Source organism: Pundamilia nyererei, unplaced genomic scaffold, assembly GCF_000239375.1.
Source record: "Pundamilia nyererei isolate P.nyererei 1_Seehausen unplaced genomic scaffold, PunNye1.0 scaffold00031, whole genome shotgun sequence".
NCBI classification, from domain to species: domain Eukaryota; kingdom Metazoa; phylum Chordata; class Actinopteri; order Cichliformes; family Cichlidae; genus Pundamilia; species Pundamilia nyererei.
The window spans coordinates 1,753,746-1,772,577 of NW_005187432.1; the positions used below are offsets into that span (position 1 = coordinate 1,753,746).

At 39.5% G+C, this 18,832-nt stretch overlaps 1 protein-coding gene across 1 annotated transcript; it reads left to right on the forward strand.

The window, feature by feature from the left end:
* Positions 1 to 1,110: 1,110 nt before the first annotated feature.
* On the forward strand, positions 1,111 to 18,408 carry miga1 (mitoguardin 1). The gene is made up of 16 exons (XM_013909806.1): positions 1,111 to 1,226; positions 3,092 to 3,248; positions 7,559 to 7,730; positions 8,938 to 9,056; positions 9,765 to 9,897; positions 10,047 to 10,183; positions 11,745 to 11,868; positions 12,084 to 12,178; positions 13,214 to 13,323; positions 13,495 to 13,567; positions 15,626 to 15,712; positions 15,819 to 15,917; positions 16,011 to 16,145; positions 16,263 to 16,316; positions 16,477 to 16,593; positions 17,039 to 18,408. The coding sequence occupies exons 2-16, from the start codon at positions 3,150 to 3,152 to the stop codon at positions 17,255 to 17,257; spliced, it is 1,773 nt and encodes a 590-aa protein (XP_013765260.1). The 5' UTR covers positions 1,111 to 1,226; positions 3,092 to 3,149; the 3' UTR covers positions 17,258 to 18,408.
* The last annotated feature ends 424 nt before the right edge of the window (positions 18,409 to 18,832 follow it).

The following is an 18,832-nucleotide window of genomic DNA, read 5'->3' on the forward strand; positions in this document are numbered from 1 at the left end:
AAAAAGATTAAACACATACCAAAGAAAATAATACATTAAGAATAAATTAATCAACAAGTTAAGAGACATTTGGAGAAACTAAACCAGAGCAAGGCTGCTTTTTCTGATGGCATCAGCCCCAAAGTTCTATCTATGATCCCAAGTCTGTGTGATAAGGCGGCCTTTTGCGGCTGGATTTACAGTGAGGAAGACCAAAAACACACTCCTTTAATCCATGGCCTCTCCTACAACCTTTAAATAGTGTCCGGATCCCAGGGAAACATTTGCCCAAACACCCTGGAGAGGACACAGAAAAGACAGGTGAGTAATCATGTCTTAGCAGCAACTTCTTTGCACCAACCTTTACCTTTAGACTTTGCACACACATTTGCTTAAGTTTTCCTCAACAGTAGACTTTATTTGCTCCTAGTAACAATTCTTTCCTCCTCACAGACAACCACCACACTTCTTGATGAGGAGCAGCTGTGCAGGACCTGGAACAACAGGCTGATTTTTTGTGTCGTGGTCTGGTAGTGTTTCTTATCTAATTTCAGTGACAATCATTCTTTAGTTTTTTCATTTATTCATTGTTCCATTTATTCCTTTGATAGATGACTTTGAAAGGCACAACTTTTCCTTTCTATATATAATATAGTGGATACATTAAAAAGAGGATGTTGAACATGGAGCTGCCAGGCAGGCAAAAAAGAGGAAGTTTTGTAGTTGTAGAGGGTTGGTGTGACAGAAGACCATACAGGGGATAGAATGAGATGGAGGCAGACTGATCCACTGTGGTGACACCTGAAGGGAGCAGCAAGAAGAAGAAGAAAATGTTCATGTTTATCGATTACTAATTAATTTTGTTTGAATGACTTTAAAACATGAATATTGGGAAACTTTGTCCATCACGGCTTAAAATGCAGTACATTTTGTAAAGATTAAAATCACACTTTTTTTTAAATTAACGTTTGATTCTTTGTTTTCCTCATTATTTTTCTTATTTTCTTTATTGTAAAACTTTGTCTTGATATTTCTGTTAATATTTCTGATAGATATATGTAGTAATCTGTAGTGTATACGGGCACACCGTAAGAGGGCGCAAGGAGCCCACAGTCACGTTGAGCGCGAACATGCTTTTATTTTGAAAATCCAGGCTGGTGCTGGAGTCCTTCACTGTGCGGCTGCCGAGGTCAGCCCGAGGACCAAGTGAAACAGTGGAGCTGTGTCTGCGGAGGAATATTAAAAAGGTACCGCTGAATTCATGTATGCTTTCATGTTGTCCCATTCAGCTAAGAGATGAGCTCGAGTTTGTCTGTCACAGTGTTTATTTTCAGCTGGTTTCAGCTAGATTTAGCTAACCCCGGTAGCCTTATTAGCCTTGTTAGCCGTTAGCTCTTCGGGTTGGCGTTTCTTAACCATGTGCTTATGTGATTATCCATACCGGTGTCAACGTTTTGCCCCAGTGAAAACACTTTAGATGCTCCAGGAGAGGTGGGGGGGGGGATCTCATGTGTCTGTTTGCTTACTGAACTTACTGAAGAGGAAGATAAAATCCGTTAACATTTAAAATAATATCATAATGAATATAAAAATACGCAAATCGATTCAGAATAGATGAGAAATAAAGCAGTAATTAGTTAAAATAAAAACAAAAATCCGTAAGGACTCTTATTAATGTGGAGTCCGAAGGGTTTTTATGTTAAAACTATATAACACTAAAGAGTTTTCCTTTGCTTACCTAGACTTTTTAAAAGTTATGGGTTGTTGTTTTTTTTTTTTTTTTGGTTTTTTTTGAGAAAATCACAAGGGTTTTTTACCTGATGTTTAAAACTGATGTTTATTTTCTTCTGCAAATTAGCAAATCTAAATATAGTTTTAGTTGAACATGAGAAAATATTTTTTGTAATGTTATGTTCTAAGTTGAAGGCATTGTATACGTTTTTGTCGTTCAAATTTATATGATGAGGATGTAAACCTGAGGGGGTAGGGCGAAATAAGTATATACTTCTGCCTACTCCTTTCCAAACAACTGCATGGAAAGATTTTATGAAATGTTGGTGAATGTATATGTTTGAAATAAAAATGAACTGAACCTCTGTTATTGCAGTTTCAGGCTCTCAGACTCTCATACTTCTGACAAACATCATAACCCTTACACAAGCAAACTTTAAACATCTACGACTAACAACGAGCACTGTGTGAGGCTCAGGCTTGGCTTTAAATGGCTGGATCGTCCAGCTGTGAGTGTCTTGTGCAGACTTGGACTTGGCTGTTAGATGGAAGTGTGCATATTTAATTAAGTAATACAAACATTTTTCATTTTTTTACCTCAGTTCTATTAAAATTGTTACAGTCCTCAAAGTAAACGGGGTTGATTTTAAAAATCCATGAATTTAGCCCTTATAACTTATTAAGTACAAGAGCTAAACACATGAAGCTTTCTAGGTTTAGAAACACTTTCTCAGCTTTTTAAAAGCTGTAAGAGAATCAGTTTTGCACCCAGCCAAAGTGCACACTCAAAAGCCAAAATCAACAAATTATAGCTTCGGTGTCATGGGATATTTCATGGTTTCAACAGCAAAAGTACACAAATTCAACTTCTCAGTACTCCAAATTGTGACAATTTGACTCTGTGTAAAAGTGATTTGGTGGTTGTTTTTAACCAAGCTTAAAAGGTGTTTTTCAACCCTGAGAATTTCATGTTTCGGTCTGTTGCACTCATGTTGTGAAGGCTCCTAACTCAGAAAATATTTATAGTATGAAGATAAAGTAATTTTCCATGGCTACATGTACAAAGAATGAGCTGATTCTGAGAGGGTCGGACTTGTTTTGTTTTAATTAACCGACACCACTGCATCTGATACATTTTACAGGCTTTTCTTTCATGGCAATCCTCTAGTGTGTGATGTTTAAGAATGAAAGTTTGCATGTTATCAGGCTTTTTTCCCCTGACTTTTAATTATATATTATGCCGTTAAAACTGGCTGCTCACTCACTTTAAGCAAGGTATTCCTAGCAGTACATACAGAATACCAACAGCTTTGTGTATTAGTGTCATTATATCCCCTTCCTGAGCTTCCAAGGTTAAATCCCTTAATGTCATCCTCTTCAGCTTGCACAGAGCGGTGTCGAGGATAAGGGAGCTGCCAAGTCATGGGCAGAGCGTCACAATGACACATGAGACCCTCACGAGCTCACAGCTGTCCATGAGGACTGCAGCTCTGCGTATGGTTGACTTGCCGCTGTCCGTCTACAGCTCCCTGACACAGGTGAGGATGCTTTTCAACGTGCTCCTAGCAGCTATCAGAATATCCACACTGCATGGTTTACAAGAATGAATTATTTATTCACTTCATATTAGACCCTTCATATTGGAACTATATATAGACTATTCACTTTCTTTTGACCTATATTGCCACTCTTTTTTTTGTTGATTTAATTGATTAGTGTAGTAAGAAATATTTCTATTAAGAGGAACACACTGTGAGACGATTTGGAAATGCCTCGTTTATCATTTTCCTTTAAAACCTGATGAGATGAGCCAGCAGCTGTATCTGTTTACATGTGAACGTCTACCACCTGTTTGAGCAGTTTAGTTGTTCAGCTAAAGGCTTCGTGTGATGGAGAGATACTGAGCAGCTCGGCCAGTTTTCTAGAAAATGTGTTTCAAAGCATGCTGGTTTTAAACTCTAAGAAGCTCATGCAAGCTTCTTTTCCTGAACTGAAAGTTCTTATAAAAACAATTTATGCAAAACTCCTTAAACAAGTTAAGAATGACTTCTGTTACATTTACAAAAATGTGAAGTAGTAGTTTGCATGTCAGTATTTTAGGTGTTTTTCCCCCCAGTTTCACTTTCTTTCTTGGTCCTTGTGGCTGTAGGGTGTTGAATGTCTGGTATTTCTCTTCATTTACCCACATAAACACATGTTATTTTGTTTATGAAGAAGGTGACAGTGTTTGTGTGGCCTGAGTCACGTAGCAGATCTGATATGATTAGAATATTCTGGTTGGAACATGCCTGACACGTGATGGCAGCGGTTATGAATACAGCTTGTACAAGCACTGGCAGCACTATTCAGTCATCCCAGTCCATTTAGTGACCTTTTAAAAAGTCAATATTATGGCTGTTGTCATACCTACTGAGTTGTTGAGAATTTGCAGCAGCTACGTCTGTGTGTCTAAATATAAACGGAGAGGGCTACAAACACTATCTGAAATTGATTATTTAACATTTATGTGACAGGCGGATGGCGGGTCGTCTGCGCTGCCTCATATTACCTCAGTATCCGTTAGACTTTGAGGCATGCGTCCTCAGTTAACTTTTCATCGGGCAGACAAGTGTTGCACTGAATGCAGCTCCTTCCTTTCCATCTTTCACAAGTTGTTTAATGCTATAAGATTATGGCAAAAATTATAACGCCGATTACCTTGGGCAGTACTTGGTCAGAAAAATGTACTAATCTTTGGAAACATTTTGGATTTATTTAACTTAAAAAATGGCTAACAGAGGGTTTCCTTGAACTTTCATTAAATCAAGGATGATTGAGAAAGTAGAAATGGTCAATGGATTGGTTATTTATTTAGTAGTACGTATTTGGGGGGCTAAAAAAAAAAAACAGAACAAGAACAACATTGAAAAACAGAAAATTATCGTTTATCTCTATCATCTTTTTTTTAATCATTTCTGCAAGCCAGAGTTATAATTTCATTCAAATTATTTTTTTCTTACAGCCCTATAATATTATTGTGACTGTTGAAACGCACAAAGAAACTTGGGATCAATTTTTAGATGTTGGGATCAGTATTCCATCTTTAAGTTTTATGTTTGTTGGGGGTTTTTTAAGGCTGTTCAACTGTTTGGTTTGGTGTGTCTTTATGAGAATGATTAAATGGTAAATGGCCTGTATTTATATAGCGCTTCACTAGTCCCTAAGGACCCCAAAGCGCTTTACACATCCAGTCATCCACCCATTCACACACTGGTGATGGCAAGCTATATTGTATCCACAGCCACCCTGGGGCACACTGACAGAGGCGAAAAACAAAGGGGAAAAATGTATTTTCACCGCAGGCTTAGTAATGTTATCTTGATTTAATTTTGAAGAAAAACAATATACTTCATTAAAAAATAAACTATTCATTGTATATTCCAAAAAATTCATTAACTGAACACTCTTTAAACATCGCACTGCCTTGCTTTAACTGGACATGAACAGCTACACGTGGGAAGTACAGGAAAGTGGAACCGAGACATGATATTGTGGACATTTGTCGTGGTTTTAGAATTGTAACACCCGTGACGCACTCTGTTATTTCTAAAGGGCAGTTTTACCCGTAGGGCGTAGTGTATGAAAGGCACCTGGTTGCTTTCGGTTTGGCATGGTGTTGTTGGGTGTGTTTTGATGTTTTTGCACGGTGTCTGTTTGTTTTATCTCGTTCTCCTGACTGATTGTCAGAAATGTCAGCATGACTGTTAGACCTGATCTTCTTACTGTAGAGGGGAAAATATGTTTTCACTTTTTTTTTTTATATACTTTTGACATTTTATTGTGTATATGATACTTTAAGATAAAGTTGTCTATAACAAAATTATAACACAGTGCCATCTGCTAATAATGGGCAGGGTTGTATTCATGAAAACAAAGGAGGGAAATCTATCAGTTGAAACAGGACTAAAAATGGAGCATCCGCAGCAAACTAATCTATCCCTTGCATCATTTCATAATTATTTTGTCTATTTATTCATCTTTGTTTTTGTATTTTTCTTTGTTTATGTTCTTCTGCCTCCTGACATCTGACCCACATTAAAATAATGGACTGAACATTAGGGCTGCCACGATTACGTCGACTAGTCACGATTACGTCGACTAGTCACGATTACGTCGACTATCAAAATCGTCTACGACTAATTTAATAGTCGTTGTTTGAAGCTTTGTAAGATCCCAAAAGACGCAGGAATAAGTAGTAGGATTTAAGAGTGTAATAACGGACTGAAACAGAAGATGGCAGCACTGCATGTACAAGGATGCCAGCTGCCGTTAAACCCCGAAGAAGAAGACTGTGTCCCAGAATTCATAGCGCGGCCCATCGCGGCCCTGCTCAGTTTCTAACAATGGCAGCAACTAGTTAGTTTTAATGTTACTCTTATTATTCTTTCTGGGTCACAAAATAAACGTTTAACATATTTTCAGGCGGGAATGTAGCGGTGTAAACCTCAAATATCTGCTCAGTTTATCAAGACACCACATATTTTCAAAAGCGCTCCGACATTTTCGGAGATGTCTGGTACCCACTAGCTCGATAGCTAGCCGGGGTTCAAGGCTCACTAGAGCCGGTGAGAACACCGGACTCCTGGCAAATCGTTTTCAAACCCACCAAGGTCTTTCGCTACTCAGGTTAAACATGATATATAAGTAACTTAGATAACTTAAAAAATGTTATTGTTTGGCTTTTTTCAGTATTTTATTTGTTCCTGAGTAAATCGGTTTGGCTGAGATTAAAGTTATAGTTTTTACACAGCTGAATAAACGTCAAACACACAACTGATTATCAGAAGTGTGAGATGCTCGAGAATATACTATGGTGTCCTGTTATATTTTAGATAGCAAGGAGCAGACGGCTGAGTTTATTAAACTCCATCGAAACAATCTCAATGTCATTAAAATTTAATAAGCTTGTTTTTATTTTTAGTTAGCACATACCTTAAACACTTAAAGCTGTAAGCTAATGATAGTTATATAAGAGCAGATGCATGCTGGTGCAATAAGCTGTACGTTTTACGCTCAATGGATGCATGATCTGATTAGTCTACTAATCGCAAAAATAATCGGTGACTAGTTGACTATCAAAATAATCGTTTGTGGCAGCCCTACTGAACATACACACAACCACTAGCACTTTATAGCTTCTGTAGAAAGTCGCCACATATTTCACTTATCTTAAACTGCACTACTGTATGATTCTGTATAAACAATCATTCTGTACAATACGATAATTATAATTCTACAACTGCTTACAACTTGCATATTTCTGTATAGTTTCATATTTATATTTATATCCTGTTCATAGCCTCTACATAGCTTGTATAGTTATAGCATATTCATAATATACTTTCATACCGTGTACATTGTAACATACCCATTTTTGTACCCTCATACCTATAACAGACCCATTTCTGTAATATCTACATAAATATATTATTGCTAATATATATTTTGTAATATATCTATATCATGGCTAAAGCACTGATGGATGGATGCAAACTGCATTTCGTTGCCTTGTACTTGTGACGTGCAATGACAATAAAGTTGAATTCTATTCTATTCTAGAAAAGGCTTTTGTCCCCGTGTTGTATATAAAGAGGTCCTCGGTATGTGTCGATTCATTTTTAATCTGTTTGCTCACAAAAAAGGTTATGATTCTTTTACAAAGTACAGGATGAAAAGCTGCCGGAAAACAGACTTTAAATCATTAAAATCTGCATGTGATGCAGTGCATATATTGACAACATACAGAATAAAAACATTTGGGGTGTATGAAAATCTAAGTTGATGCTCTTCTTCTCTTTCTTTTCTCCAGGTGAGCGTCAGCACAGACACCAAGAAACTGGTAGTTGCCACTGCCTTTGGTGCTGTCTCCCTCCTCTTCCTCGCTCGACGCTTCCAGAGGAGGAAGGGCAGAAAGAAGGTTCATCCACAGCACTGGGAGCAGGCTGGTTTAGAGTTTCACCCCCCAGCCGCAGGAGAGAATGGTAAGATCTCCTCACACTGATTTAATTCTTTCCTCTTCAACCAGCAGCTCACTGGCCTGTGATCTCCATTTAGTGTCAGCCCAGTTACTGGTGTGTGATGTAACAAGACTGACGTGCGAGGCCACTCCTGTATTACTTTGAACTTTGAAAAGGCAGGCTCTAGATAAATGGTTTAACTCATTTAATCTCCTCCAGGAAGATTAGAGTCCTAAAGAGAACTTAAAAGAAACGATGAATTAAGGGAAGTCAGCTGAGCAGTTTAAGAGAGCATTTCCTTTCTTTTTGATACAATAGATTTAGTGGGTCCATAGTGTATAGCTTTACAGCATCACCCAAGACGCTAATGATCCCGGGTTTGGTCCTGGGAGGAGGAAAACGTTTCCAAATCAAACATGCAGACTTATCTGCTGTGGCCAGCCTGTTTTGAATGAGCGAGCAGCCAAAAGTAGTTTTAGGTTTAATAAAGGGAAAATGTTTACAGAGGTTTTAACAATGACAGGAGGATCTTTGCAAACCTGATTTCATTCTGGGAACATCCGCTAACCTAACACTCGTGCTGGGTTTCTGACAGAGAAGTTGGTTGGGCTGATACATTAATTTGTGCAGTGGCACAGAAAGAATGGCGGAGCTGCTTCTGTGCTATATGAGCACAGAGAGAGGCTTCAGGGTGTTTATTCCCCATTTATAGCATGAAGTAAAATATTGTGGAAAAACTAGGATGCATTGATTTTTATTTTCTTTAGTAACTATAAGCTACCTGCTTGATTGTTTAGCAATGGGTCTGTTACCCTCAGCTCTGTTTATTGTAGCACGAAAGTTAAATTAAATGTTGGCATCTATCTGATATCTGGATTGTTGGCATTCACAGTCAGCTGAGTATTTGCTGCCACATCTATTTCTCTTGCAAAGACCTTTTGAACAGGCGTTTCTCAACGAGCTGCCTGTCTGATGCCTTTTCTCCACCTTTGTCCCCACTCGGACTTTCACTGTATCACTGTGTGTAAATCAAAGCACACCTTTGTTTGCTGTGTTTGAATCAAATTGGCAAAAAACGGCTTCAGCAAAGTTAATTATTAAAATACCATGGAGGCTTTCCAGAAAAAGTTACCCAGATGTTAAATTTGACATGTCCACTGTGTAATCCTGGTATTATAGTCGGATCTTTCTGTGAAACCTCATCTCTGAACTCTCATCTTTATCTTCTCAGATAATACGAGCCAAAACATCACGCTCTCCCTCAACTCCAAGAATGGCTACTCCTCTGATCTGGTTCTCATTGCAGGAGGTTACAGGAAGTTGTCTGGATCTGTCATGAGCCTGGCTTCGGTAAGATAAGAGCACGGAGTGTGTTTAGACTGCATTTAAAGATAAATTTTATCTGAAATGACATAACCAGGAGACATGATGCAAAAATATTTATGTGATACTACCTGGAAAGCTTTGAAATTAAAGAAGAAAACTTAACTTGTTTATGTTTTGTGTCTGACATGTTTTTGTTCATATACTCCTAAAATCCACAAACCAGAGGTGGTGAATATTTACTGCCTTTAGGACTCGTGATGATTTCTTTATTCCTTAAAAAATAACATGCAGGAGTACTAAAGCAACCACTGAAAATAAAGTTTAAGTTTATTCTTTGAGTAAGCTTCAGGATCTGACAGGCATATCATCACTCAGGATTAAATAACCCTTAGTGGGCATTAATAATAAAAGCAGAAGTTAAGTGGGGTCTGTCTTCATTTTTTCATTAACTTGGTGAAAAAACAGGAAAAAAAACTGAGTGTCGTTTGTCTCATGTTCAGAAGAACAGGGAACCTTAAATTATACGGTGAACCTTTAAGTATTAGATGCTGTAAACAGTATTTACTAATGATGTGTTCTTTTTAGGTGGTGCCTATGTAGGATCATTATCTTTGTAACCAAAAACACATTAAATTAATGTAATGTCTGTTTAATTTCATCATTTCCAGTCTTGTATTAGTAAAACTTGTTGATGTTTGTTCGACTTTGTTCTGCTTTTGTGTTTTTGTGCAGGTAAAAAGCTTGAACTCATCCAGCAGCAGTACCTGTGCAAATGACTCCACCTGTTGGGACGGAGTGGAGGATGCTGACAGTTGCAGTGTGCTCAACCTACCTGTCACCACACCTGAGAACCTGTACCTAATGGGTAAAGAAACCTCTGTGTACTATGTACCAGTATCCAGTAATACTGTTTGAATGTACTGCAATAGTTTTTGGTGGGTTGCAGTGTTTAAAATTGGAGGTGCTGAGTCATTGATTGTTTTCGGAGACTCAGTCTGTGTGTGTTTCTCTCAGGTATGGATTTATTCGAGGAGGCCCTGCGGCGGTGGGAGGAGGCGCTGACATTCAGGAGCAGGCATGCTGAGGACGATGCGAGCTGTGCCTCAGTCAAAATTGGAGCTGGAGACACCATTGCTGAGCAGAGCATGGAGGTGAGACAAACACTCCATACAAGTCTTATTGTAGACTGTAGCCAAAACAAGAGAAGCACAGTCTGAGTGCAAATGGTATCAAGATGTATGTTGTTGACATGTGTACACAACAGGTGTGGTGCAAATTACTGAGACCAAAATTTCCCCCTAATTCAGAAGAATTATTCTACTGATACTTTGACTGATTACATAACTATGACTGAGTAGAAAAGAGGTCCAACCATCCATTTGGGTCCATTTCGCAGAAATCCCCCAGACCTCCCTATGAGCACAGAGGTTTTTCCCAAACCAGCTGAGAGAGACATAATCTCCTCCTTTGGCCGTGCCTTAAACGCTTCACCTAAGAAGAGTCTGAGTTAAATCCTCTTGTACCATCACTCTTCCTCACTTCTGCATCCGGCCTGCTCTCACATTGATCTTAACGAGGCCCAAGTATGCTTCAGTTTGTTTCGCCATCTCAGCTCTTTTAAGCTCCCTTGCTCTTTCTTACATGCATTTACAGCACAGCTTGAAAGGTCCTCTTGGAGAGCACAACTAGGTTCATAATTTTATGCATGCTGTGGATTAATTGGAGCATTTTTAGAAGCCCCGATCTCAATCATGCCTCATAGATTTGTTCAGAAAGACAGCAGTTTTCCATGGAGTTGAGGAAGCGTTGGAGTTGTGTGCTTGAGCGTAGTTGGTGATCATGCCACGTCATCATGTCATAGCGCAGAATGTAGCGATCAACCTAGTGGAAGGAGGTTAACTTTGATTAACCTCCATGCTCTGACACAGTACAGATCAGTTAGTGAGAGTCCAGACATCCTTTGGAAAAAGTAAACCAGTAAAATAAGTGGGCTCTTCATTTTTAAAATGACTTTTGTAGAATTGCCATAAAATACCTCTTTTGGCGCAACATGCAAATAGCTCATATGTGTTTTCTTTCTCAAAAAAGAAAACGGTTGCATAACATCTGTCTGATACCAAACAGTAGATGTATTGATTCACATCCCACCAATATTTTCTGTGCTCTGTTCTTTAATACCAGAGGAAGGTAGAGTTTTAGAGATCATGCTGCCCACAGACACAATGCAGATGAGACTACAGGTCGCTAACTACCGGAATAACCAGCACTGACAGCCCACCTGTGTGTCAGAGTTTGGATTGCATAACAGCACACTAATTGGGTCTCTAACGAGATTGGAGGGGTTTTGAATCAGTAGTTAAGCCTGCACCCAAACACAGCTCGGGCTGCAGCTTTGACTTGTGTCAAGGAAAGCCAGTACGATCGAATGCGTTTTTAAAGCTACTTAGAAATGAGGTCACATGAGATTCCCAAGAAAGAGCTGCAAATACTCTTTTAAAATAAGAAAAAATGCTATTTTCTACATTTTACATTTGGTCTACTGAACAAATTTTCAAGAATCTGATATTTTTTAAGTCTCAAACCAGCAGCTTAAACCTGATGGTTTGCACAACTCTTATCTAGTGCGCCTGAGAACTCGGTTATCCCTACCGAAATTAAGACAAATCTTTACATTGTTAGGAGTCAAGTTTCTTTGATTGTTTGTGTGTTCAGGACGTCATCAGCGCAGAGTTCATCCACAGGCTGAAGGCTCTGCTGCACAGGGCTTACCGCCTCCAGGAGGAGTTTGAGGGAGTGTTGGGGATGTCAGAGCCCTCATCCCACAGCAGCAGCCAGGGTGAGTCACTGAAGCATTATGCAGTTCTTCTTGTCCAACACAGAAAAATAGGCACAGCAGTAAAAGACAGCGTGAAGCAAAGCAGGAAGCCAGTGCGCATATATAATTTTGTGTGTGTGAGCAGGTGTGCTGGAGGACTTTTTCTTTTTTTTCTTTTTTTTTTTTTAAATTGTAAATATATGTGTGGCGATTCCTATTCTGTTTCCCTTACACAGTGGCAGACATTTTGTCCAGAGAAGAGTTAGATGACGCCTGTCTGAGGGACAGCATCAGCATCGCCTCCACTGACTCGTTTGTGTCTGCAGCTGAGGTAACAGAAGCACCAAATCCTCCCATTAACACCTCTGGAGTTCTTCTACAGTGCTTTTTTTTTTTTGTCAGTTGTTTAGTGTAAAGGGTAAAAAAATAAAGCAGTCTTGATATTTTTCTTTTGGTTGCAAGGAAAAGTATACATTTTTTTTTTAAAAATACAGCATTTAAAAAAAAATTACTTTTGGTTCAGTAAAAAACAAATCTCATTTGGATTTCTTTCAAATTTACATTTCCTTCATTTTAAAGAACAAAAAAGCAGGAAGGAGTGATTCAAACATATGTTTTTGTTTATATAAATTCTGAATTGGTTTATTTCTATTCAGAAGTTTTTCACCACCTTTGTAAAACATGAAAAACATACACGACTTGCCACAAATCAGGAGATCCTGCTTCGGTTAGTTAACCACAGCACTTTGTTCACAGCCATGTGGTTTGGGAACAAAGCACGAGGAGAGGAGGTGAAATCAGGAAAGGTCTTAAACTAAAACTGTCTGAACCTTTAAAGCTCCGACTGATTCGCAGCAGGAGTTTGACTCAGGAAGCTTTGCTCTTCCTCTGGGTTCACCACCCGGTGTTTACCAGTTCTCTGTTTATCGCCTTTACTCATTAAGTCTCAGTGGGGGCTCAAGGTGCTACTGGCGCACTTGACCCACATATCACTAAAATAAACTGGTTCCTAAGAATCACTGGTGGTGTGTTTACAGAGTGCACAAGCTAAGTTTACACACCAATGACTTTAACGTCCTCCCTGCAGAAAGATAACGATGCTTTACAAGGATTGTGTGTTAAACATCCTTTTAGAAATGGCAATTAAATTATTAGCAGCGTTTTTTTTTGTTTTTTTTCTGGCCTGGGCAAAGTTTATGCATTAATATTATTTTTTTAAACAATAATTCTTAATAAAAATGATGTTTTTATTTCACCATTTCTTGTTTTTGGTTTCATGCAGACAATAAAACATTGTGAATAACAACATCTTATGTACCCTTCATTGTTCAGTCCATAATGCCTTTGCTATCTGTCTCCACCTCAGATGTCCGAGCACAGAGAGCTGAGGAGTGTGTTCACTCTGGGACATCACCCTTTGTATGAGGAGGCGCTGAAGATGGCTGAGGATGGCAGTATCTCCTGCAGAGTGCTGCGGTAATCAGACATTAACACACGTCGTATAGAAGACAGTCAGGGAAACTTGTACAGCGTTGTGATCGTCCCACTGTGAAATTTGATGGCATGACAGCATGAACTTTCTTATTTTGTTCTCCCGATCGTCTGCTGGCAGTTAAATGAGAGGTTTCTCTTGATTTTCACTCTCAGAACTGAGATGCTGGAGTGTCTCGGGGACTTGGATTTCCTGGCTAAGCTGCACTGTGTGCGGCAGGCGTGGCAGGTACGGTTCAGTAAGATGGTGCTCACCAAAGACTGTATGCTAAGATGAATGATAGTCGCCACTTCTGATGCACAACAGTAAAACTAGAATATTGTGGCTGAGTTTGCCTGATGTGGATGTTTGCTGAAGGAGGGGAAAAAAGGGTCAGGTAGCTTTATGTTATCTGATCTGTTGTGCTTAATTCAGTTCAGTTTTATTTCACACAACAGTCGCCCCAAGGCAAGTTATGTTGTAAGGTAAAGACTAGAGATGGCTGCTATCATAAATTTGGATATCTGCCGATACGATATAAATCCGATATAGTGTATTTTATAATCAATAAAATGTTTTGTTTTTTTTAAATATCTTGCTGCATTTTGTATAAGTTCATACTCAGGTTTAAAAAACAAAACAAAACTAAAGCTATTCTGTTATACCTGTATGCAAAAAATACAAAATATTTCATAGATCAGCAATACTGATCAATCTAATAAACTTAAACCTACAGCATACTCCCTATTCCGGTATTTTAAAGAGTACTTAGTGGAAATATTAAGCAACCTAATTAATAGGGCCGCCAACTCCGAACACAAAAAAAAAAGAAAAAATGGGGAACCACCCTCTGCCTCGTAATGCTTAATTGACGTAATCAACTTTAATTTAATACACACGTAAAAGAAAATGCATTTATATCAAATCTATACATTTTACATCAGATGAAAACTTTGGTTGTAAGATTCAGATAATTATTTATTAAAAGCTAGACATGACAATAAGAAAGAAAAGTATTTCTTTGTGCCCCCTTTTCCCTGTTAATGCCCTACCTGCCCCCCTGGCAAAACTTTGCTAGACCCGCCCCTGCACAGTTACCAGCCGTCAGCTACGTAGAAAAGGATCCTGGTGTAGAAAGTAATATTAAATAAATTCTAACAACAGCTTGTCAAGCTTAAACGTGCTGCTGTTGTTCAGCCGCTGGTTTCCTCTTTCTGGCGCAAAGTGGGCGATAAACTAACGAGACATGGGAGTCGCGACAGAAAAGCCGATCAGCTGATCATTGATCAGTTTCATGATTGAAGCAGCAGGAGAGGGAGAGAATGAGAGGCAGTCGCTCCCAGCATTCGCTGGGAATGTTTTACAAACATTCAGATGAACTTGCACACTTGCTTTACTTCCCTGGGATAACTTTCTCTGAGATTAAATGCCGGTTTGGAAGCATGTAGCGAGGCTCCAAATGCTCAAGCAGACCGCTGACAGGTCTCGCATGACACAGCCGCTCTATCATGAGACGCATACTGCTCCGACGTGCTACGGTTATGAGCTGAGTTACGCTATGTCGCAAGTTTTGTGAGGTGCTGTTGTGATATTTAATGGATCGGATTACATTTTTTATTTCTCTCCAATACCCGATCCAGTAATTTAGGCCAATATCGGATTGGTCCATCTCTAGTCAAGACCCTATAGTAGTACAGTACAAAGAAAACCCCAACAATCAGACAAACCCCACCATGAGCAAGCAGTCGGTAAGAGTGGGAAGGAAAAACTCTCTTTTAAGAGGAAGAAATCACCAGCAGAACCAGGCTCACACTCACAAAACGTAAAGAATATACTCACAGCTCATAAGACGTGTAATAGACCAGTGCTCTCAAACTACTGGGCAGATTATTAGGTGAAACTAAGGTGACAGGGTAACCCTGGCTTTGATCATGCAAACAGTCTTATTTAATTTCTTATGACTTTTATTATTTTTAGTGTATAGTTTACTGTTGTTATTCGGTATAGTGTTTATTTTGTATAACCTGTTGTTTAAGATGTGCTATAGAACTTTGACTTGACTTGAATTAATAGGGTAAGATAAATGCTCCAATTAAAAATATTAAGGCATTTTTCCTGATTGCCTGTTTGGATATTTTGGCTTTATTCTCAATAGTATTTCTGTGTTGCTGTTGAATTAGCCAGAGAAACACTGCAGACCTCCTGCTCATTGAATTCCAGACCACAGTTGTAATTTTCGAACTGTAGATTGTTGTTCACTATGTATTGAAAATTAAAAATAATTAAAGAATTTTGTTTTGTCTGCAGCTCATTTTGTGTGACAGGACAACTTGGACGTTTCTGGCCGACACAGGAAAGAAAATACTGTCTTCCATTATAGTCAAAGCACAAAAGGTAAAACTGAAAATACAGATAACGGATTTAGAAAATAGAATTATCTTTTTTTTTTTCTAAATGTATGGGCTGTTCTCCGCCTCACATGTTGTTGTTCGGTTTTCAGAGCCCAAAGAGATTTGAGGAAGTGTTTGAAGAGATGATTTCCTTCCTGGAGCACACAGAGCACTGGGAAAACACAGAATTGGAACTCGCCGCGCGGGGGGTAAGTGTGATTCTCTGACCTGTGATCCAACACGACTTAAATCGGACGAACAGCATTTTTCCTTTCTTCTCTTTGCTTGACATTCTTCACCAGGTGAAGCATCTAAACTTCTACGACATCGTGCTGGATTTCATTCTGATGGACTCCTTCGAGGACCTGGAGAATCCACCCATCTCCATCCAGAACGTGATCAACAACCGCTGGCTCAACAGCTCCTTCAAGGAGACAGTGAGTAAAACTACAAAATAGCACCCGCATATGTATACATACCACTGAGACACATGAAAGGCAAAGCAGTTAACACAAGTGAGTTTTCATTGAATCTGACATGTATTTGTTTCACAGGCGGTGGCATCAAGCTGTTGGTCAGTGCTGAAGCAGAAGAGGCAGCACATGAAGGTACGAGTCTGAGGTCTTTTAAAATGCACAGTAACAGGAGGGTGGCGCTGGAGGAAATATCTCTTTACCTGAAATGTGATGTAGGGTTAAAATAACTTATTTCTATAAATACAGAAATGAGCAGGTAGATCTGAACGCCTCTGTGCCGTTTGTCTCTCAGGTGTCCGACGGCTTCATCGCCCATTTCTACTCCGTGTGTGAACAGATCGGCCCTGTCCTGGCGTGGGGCTTCCTGGGGCCAAAGGGCTCCCTGCACGATTTGTGCTGCTTCTTCAAGGTTAGAACATGAGGAACATCTGCAAGTGTCCTGTTTTAAACATGGACTGTTTTGTGTCAGTGGATGAGATTTAGACTAAATTTGGAACGAAAATGAGAATTAATCTTGTTCAACCACTGCTTTTAAACAAGTTTTTGTACTTAACTAAAAGTAAATGTAGTTGTGAAAAAAGTGTAAGTTTATTGAGATTTGGGATGTTTGCAGGACTGGGAGTCAGCAGCCTTTTAAAACTCTTTGTATTGTAATATCTATTCTGAGATCCTTAAATCTGCCCCTGATTTTAAAAACCATATTATGATTAGGGGAAAAGGAAAAAAACTAAAGAGCTTATATAATCTGAACCTCCCAGTCTTAACTCGTTCCCCCCCGTGGACGACATTTGACGACCTTCCTGCACCCTTAATGATGAATTTTGAGTTACTCATGAGTCCTGTTTCTCCTGCAGGACCAGGTGCTGCACTTCCTGAAAGACATCTTTGATCTGGATAAAGTGCGTTACAGCTCGGTGGAGAGTTTGGCGGACGACGTGCTCCAGCTGCTCCACCGACGCTCGGAACTGCTGCTCGCCTACCTGGGAGCCGACTCGCTGCGGTACCTGAACGGGTGTAACTCACCACCGGTGCACCTGGTTCCCAGTGCCCTGCTGGAGGCACGAGTGCAGTGAGAGACACGGCCAAGTCTTTAAATATTACACAAGTCAGTCCCAGCATTCGTTCAGGGGTGAGTTCACACCAAATGTTGGACCAAAGGAAACTGTAGGTGTGAGCTCACCTGCAGTCTGTGAAATCAACTCATTATGTCTCCCATCATGCCAGTGTCATGATGTCCAAAGTCAGTGGATCCACGTAAACTGAACCAGCCGTCTGTCTTCAGGCATGCTCATGGTCTCTGGTGTGGCCTCCACTTCCTCTTCTTATTCCCCTGGCCGCTTTTCAATGTGCCATAGCAGCGCTTTTAAAAGGTTCAAAGAGAACAGCAATAATATTTATTAAATATGAACTTGTGTAGTAATAAACTGAGGCAGGCTTGGAATCTGTTGCAATAGGTGTTATGTTATGTAAATTGAGGGAATTTTAATGCCATTAAGAGCAGTTTGTGAACGAAGAGGTAATTTATTTTATTATACAGCAGACAGGTGCAGAGCTTATTTGTAGAAATAGCGTCTGCATGCATTAATAGGTTAGTGATCGCTCTCACAGACGCGAGGACATGCTTTATGCCCAGAGCTGCTCTTCGCTGAACAAAGGGCCTCGGTTTAAGAGGTGGAAATGTGCTGAATAGGAGATAAAATGCAGCGATTCAGTTTCTTTACTTGAAAGGGGGAAAGTTTTGGTTTTGGTTTTTTTGACACTACAAGCCACAGAATTTTTATGCAATATTAAAGTTTGGCACACAAAGCTCCCAAAGCCATTATAATATTAAGTCGACACATCGCGACTGCACATCTGCCCAGCTGCTGTACAACTTGTGCCGCTCGGTTTTTCATGAGGGGCAGAAACACAGAAAGCCTTATTGTAAATGCAAATATTCAAGCCTTGTGTTTGTCGCTGAATGTCAGCCCACAGTCTTCATGTTTCCAATCATCTGGGAAGTTTTTAAAAAATACTGTAGTGTGTTAATGTCTGTCCTGCAGATCAGTTACTGTGTACAGAATATACACTGCATGCTTGAAGCTCAAGCTCCTACAGAAGTAGAAAATGTAGAGTCAAGTCTGGGGTGTCAGTCTACTGCAATCTCCAAATGTTGTCTTAAAAGTGGACATACAGAACTGGCAATGAGCACAGTATTATTCTTGCTCCCAACTGGTGTAGCTTTGCATGGTTCAAAATAATCCCCATTTGTCTGGTAATTCTTATTAGTCATTAACTATTTATAATAATAATAAAATAAAAAAAAGCAATACAAGCTGAACTAAGGTGAAGATCAGCAGGATTGCATCAGCAAACATTTTGTCCTGCCTATTAAAGTCTCATTGAGCCAGCTTGGTTTCATTCCATGTCACTGCTCCACCAGCAGTCATTCCCCATCTTGGTATACTGCATTAAGCCAGATTTTATCTGATTGGCTTTCCCTCCGAGATGGGCAGGGCTGTTGTGCTCTCATCACCATGTCTCAGATGACCATGTTGAAGAGAACTGCTCTCACTGATGACACATGGAGCCCAGAGCAGTGTGAAGGCTTAAGCTCACCGGGATTAGATAGACTTCAGTAACTTTAGCCATGATTAATGCGAAATCAT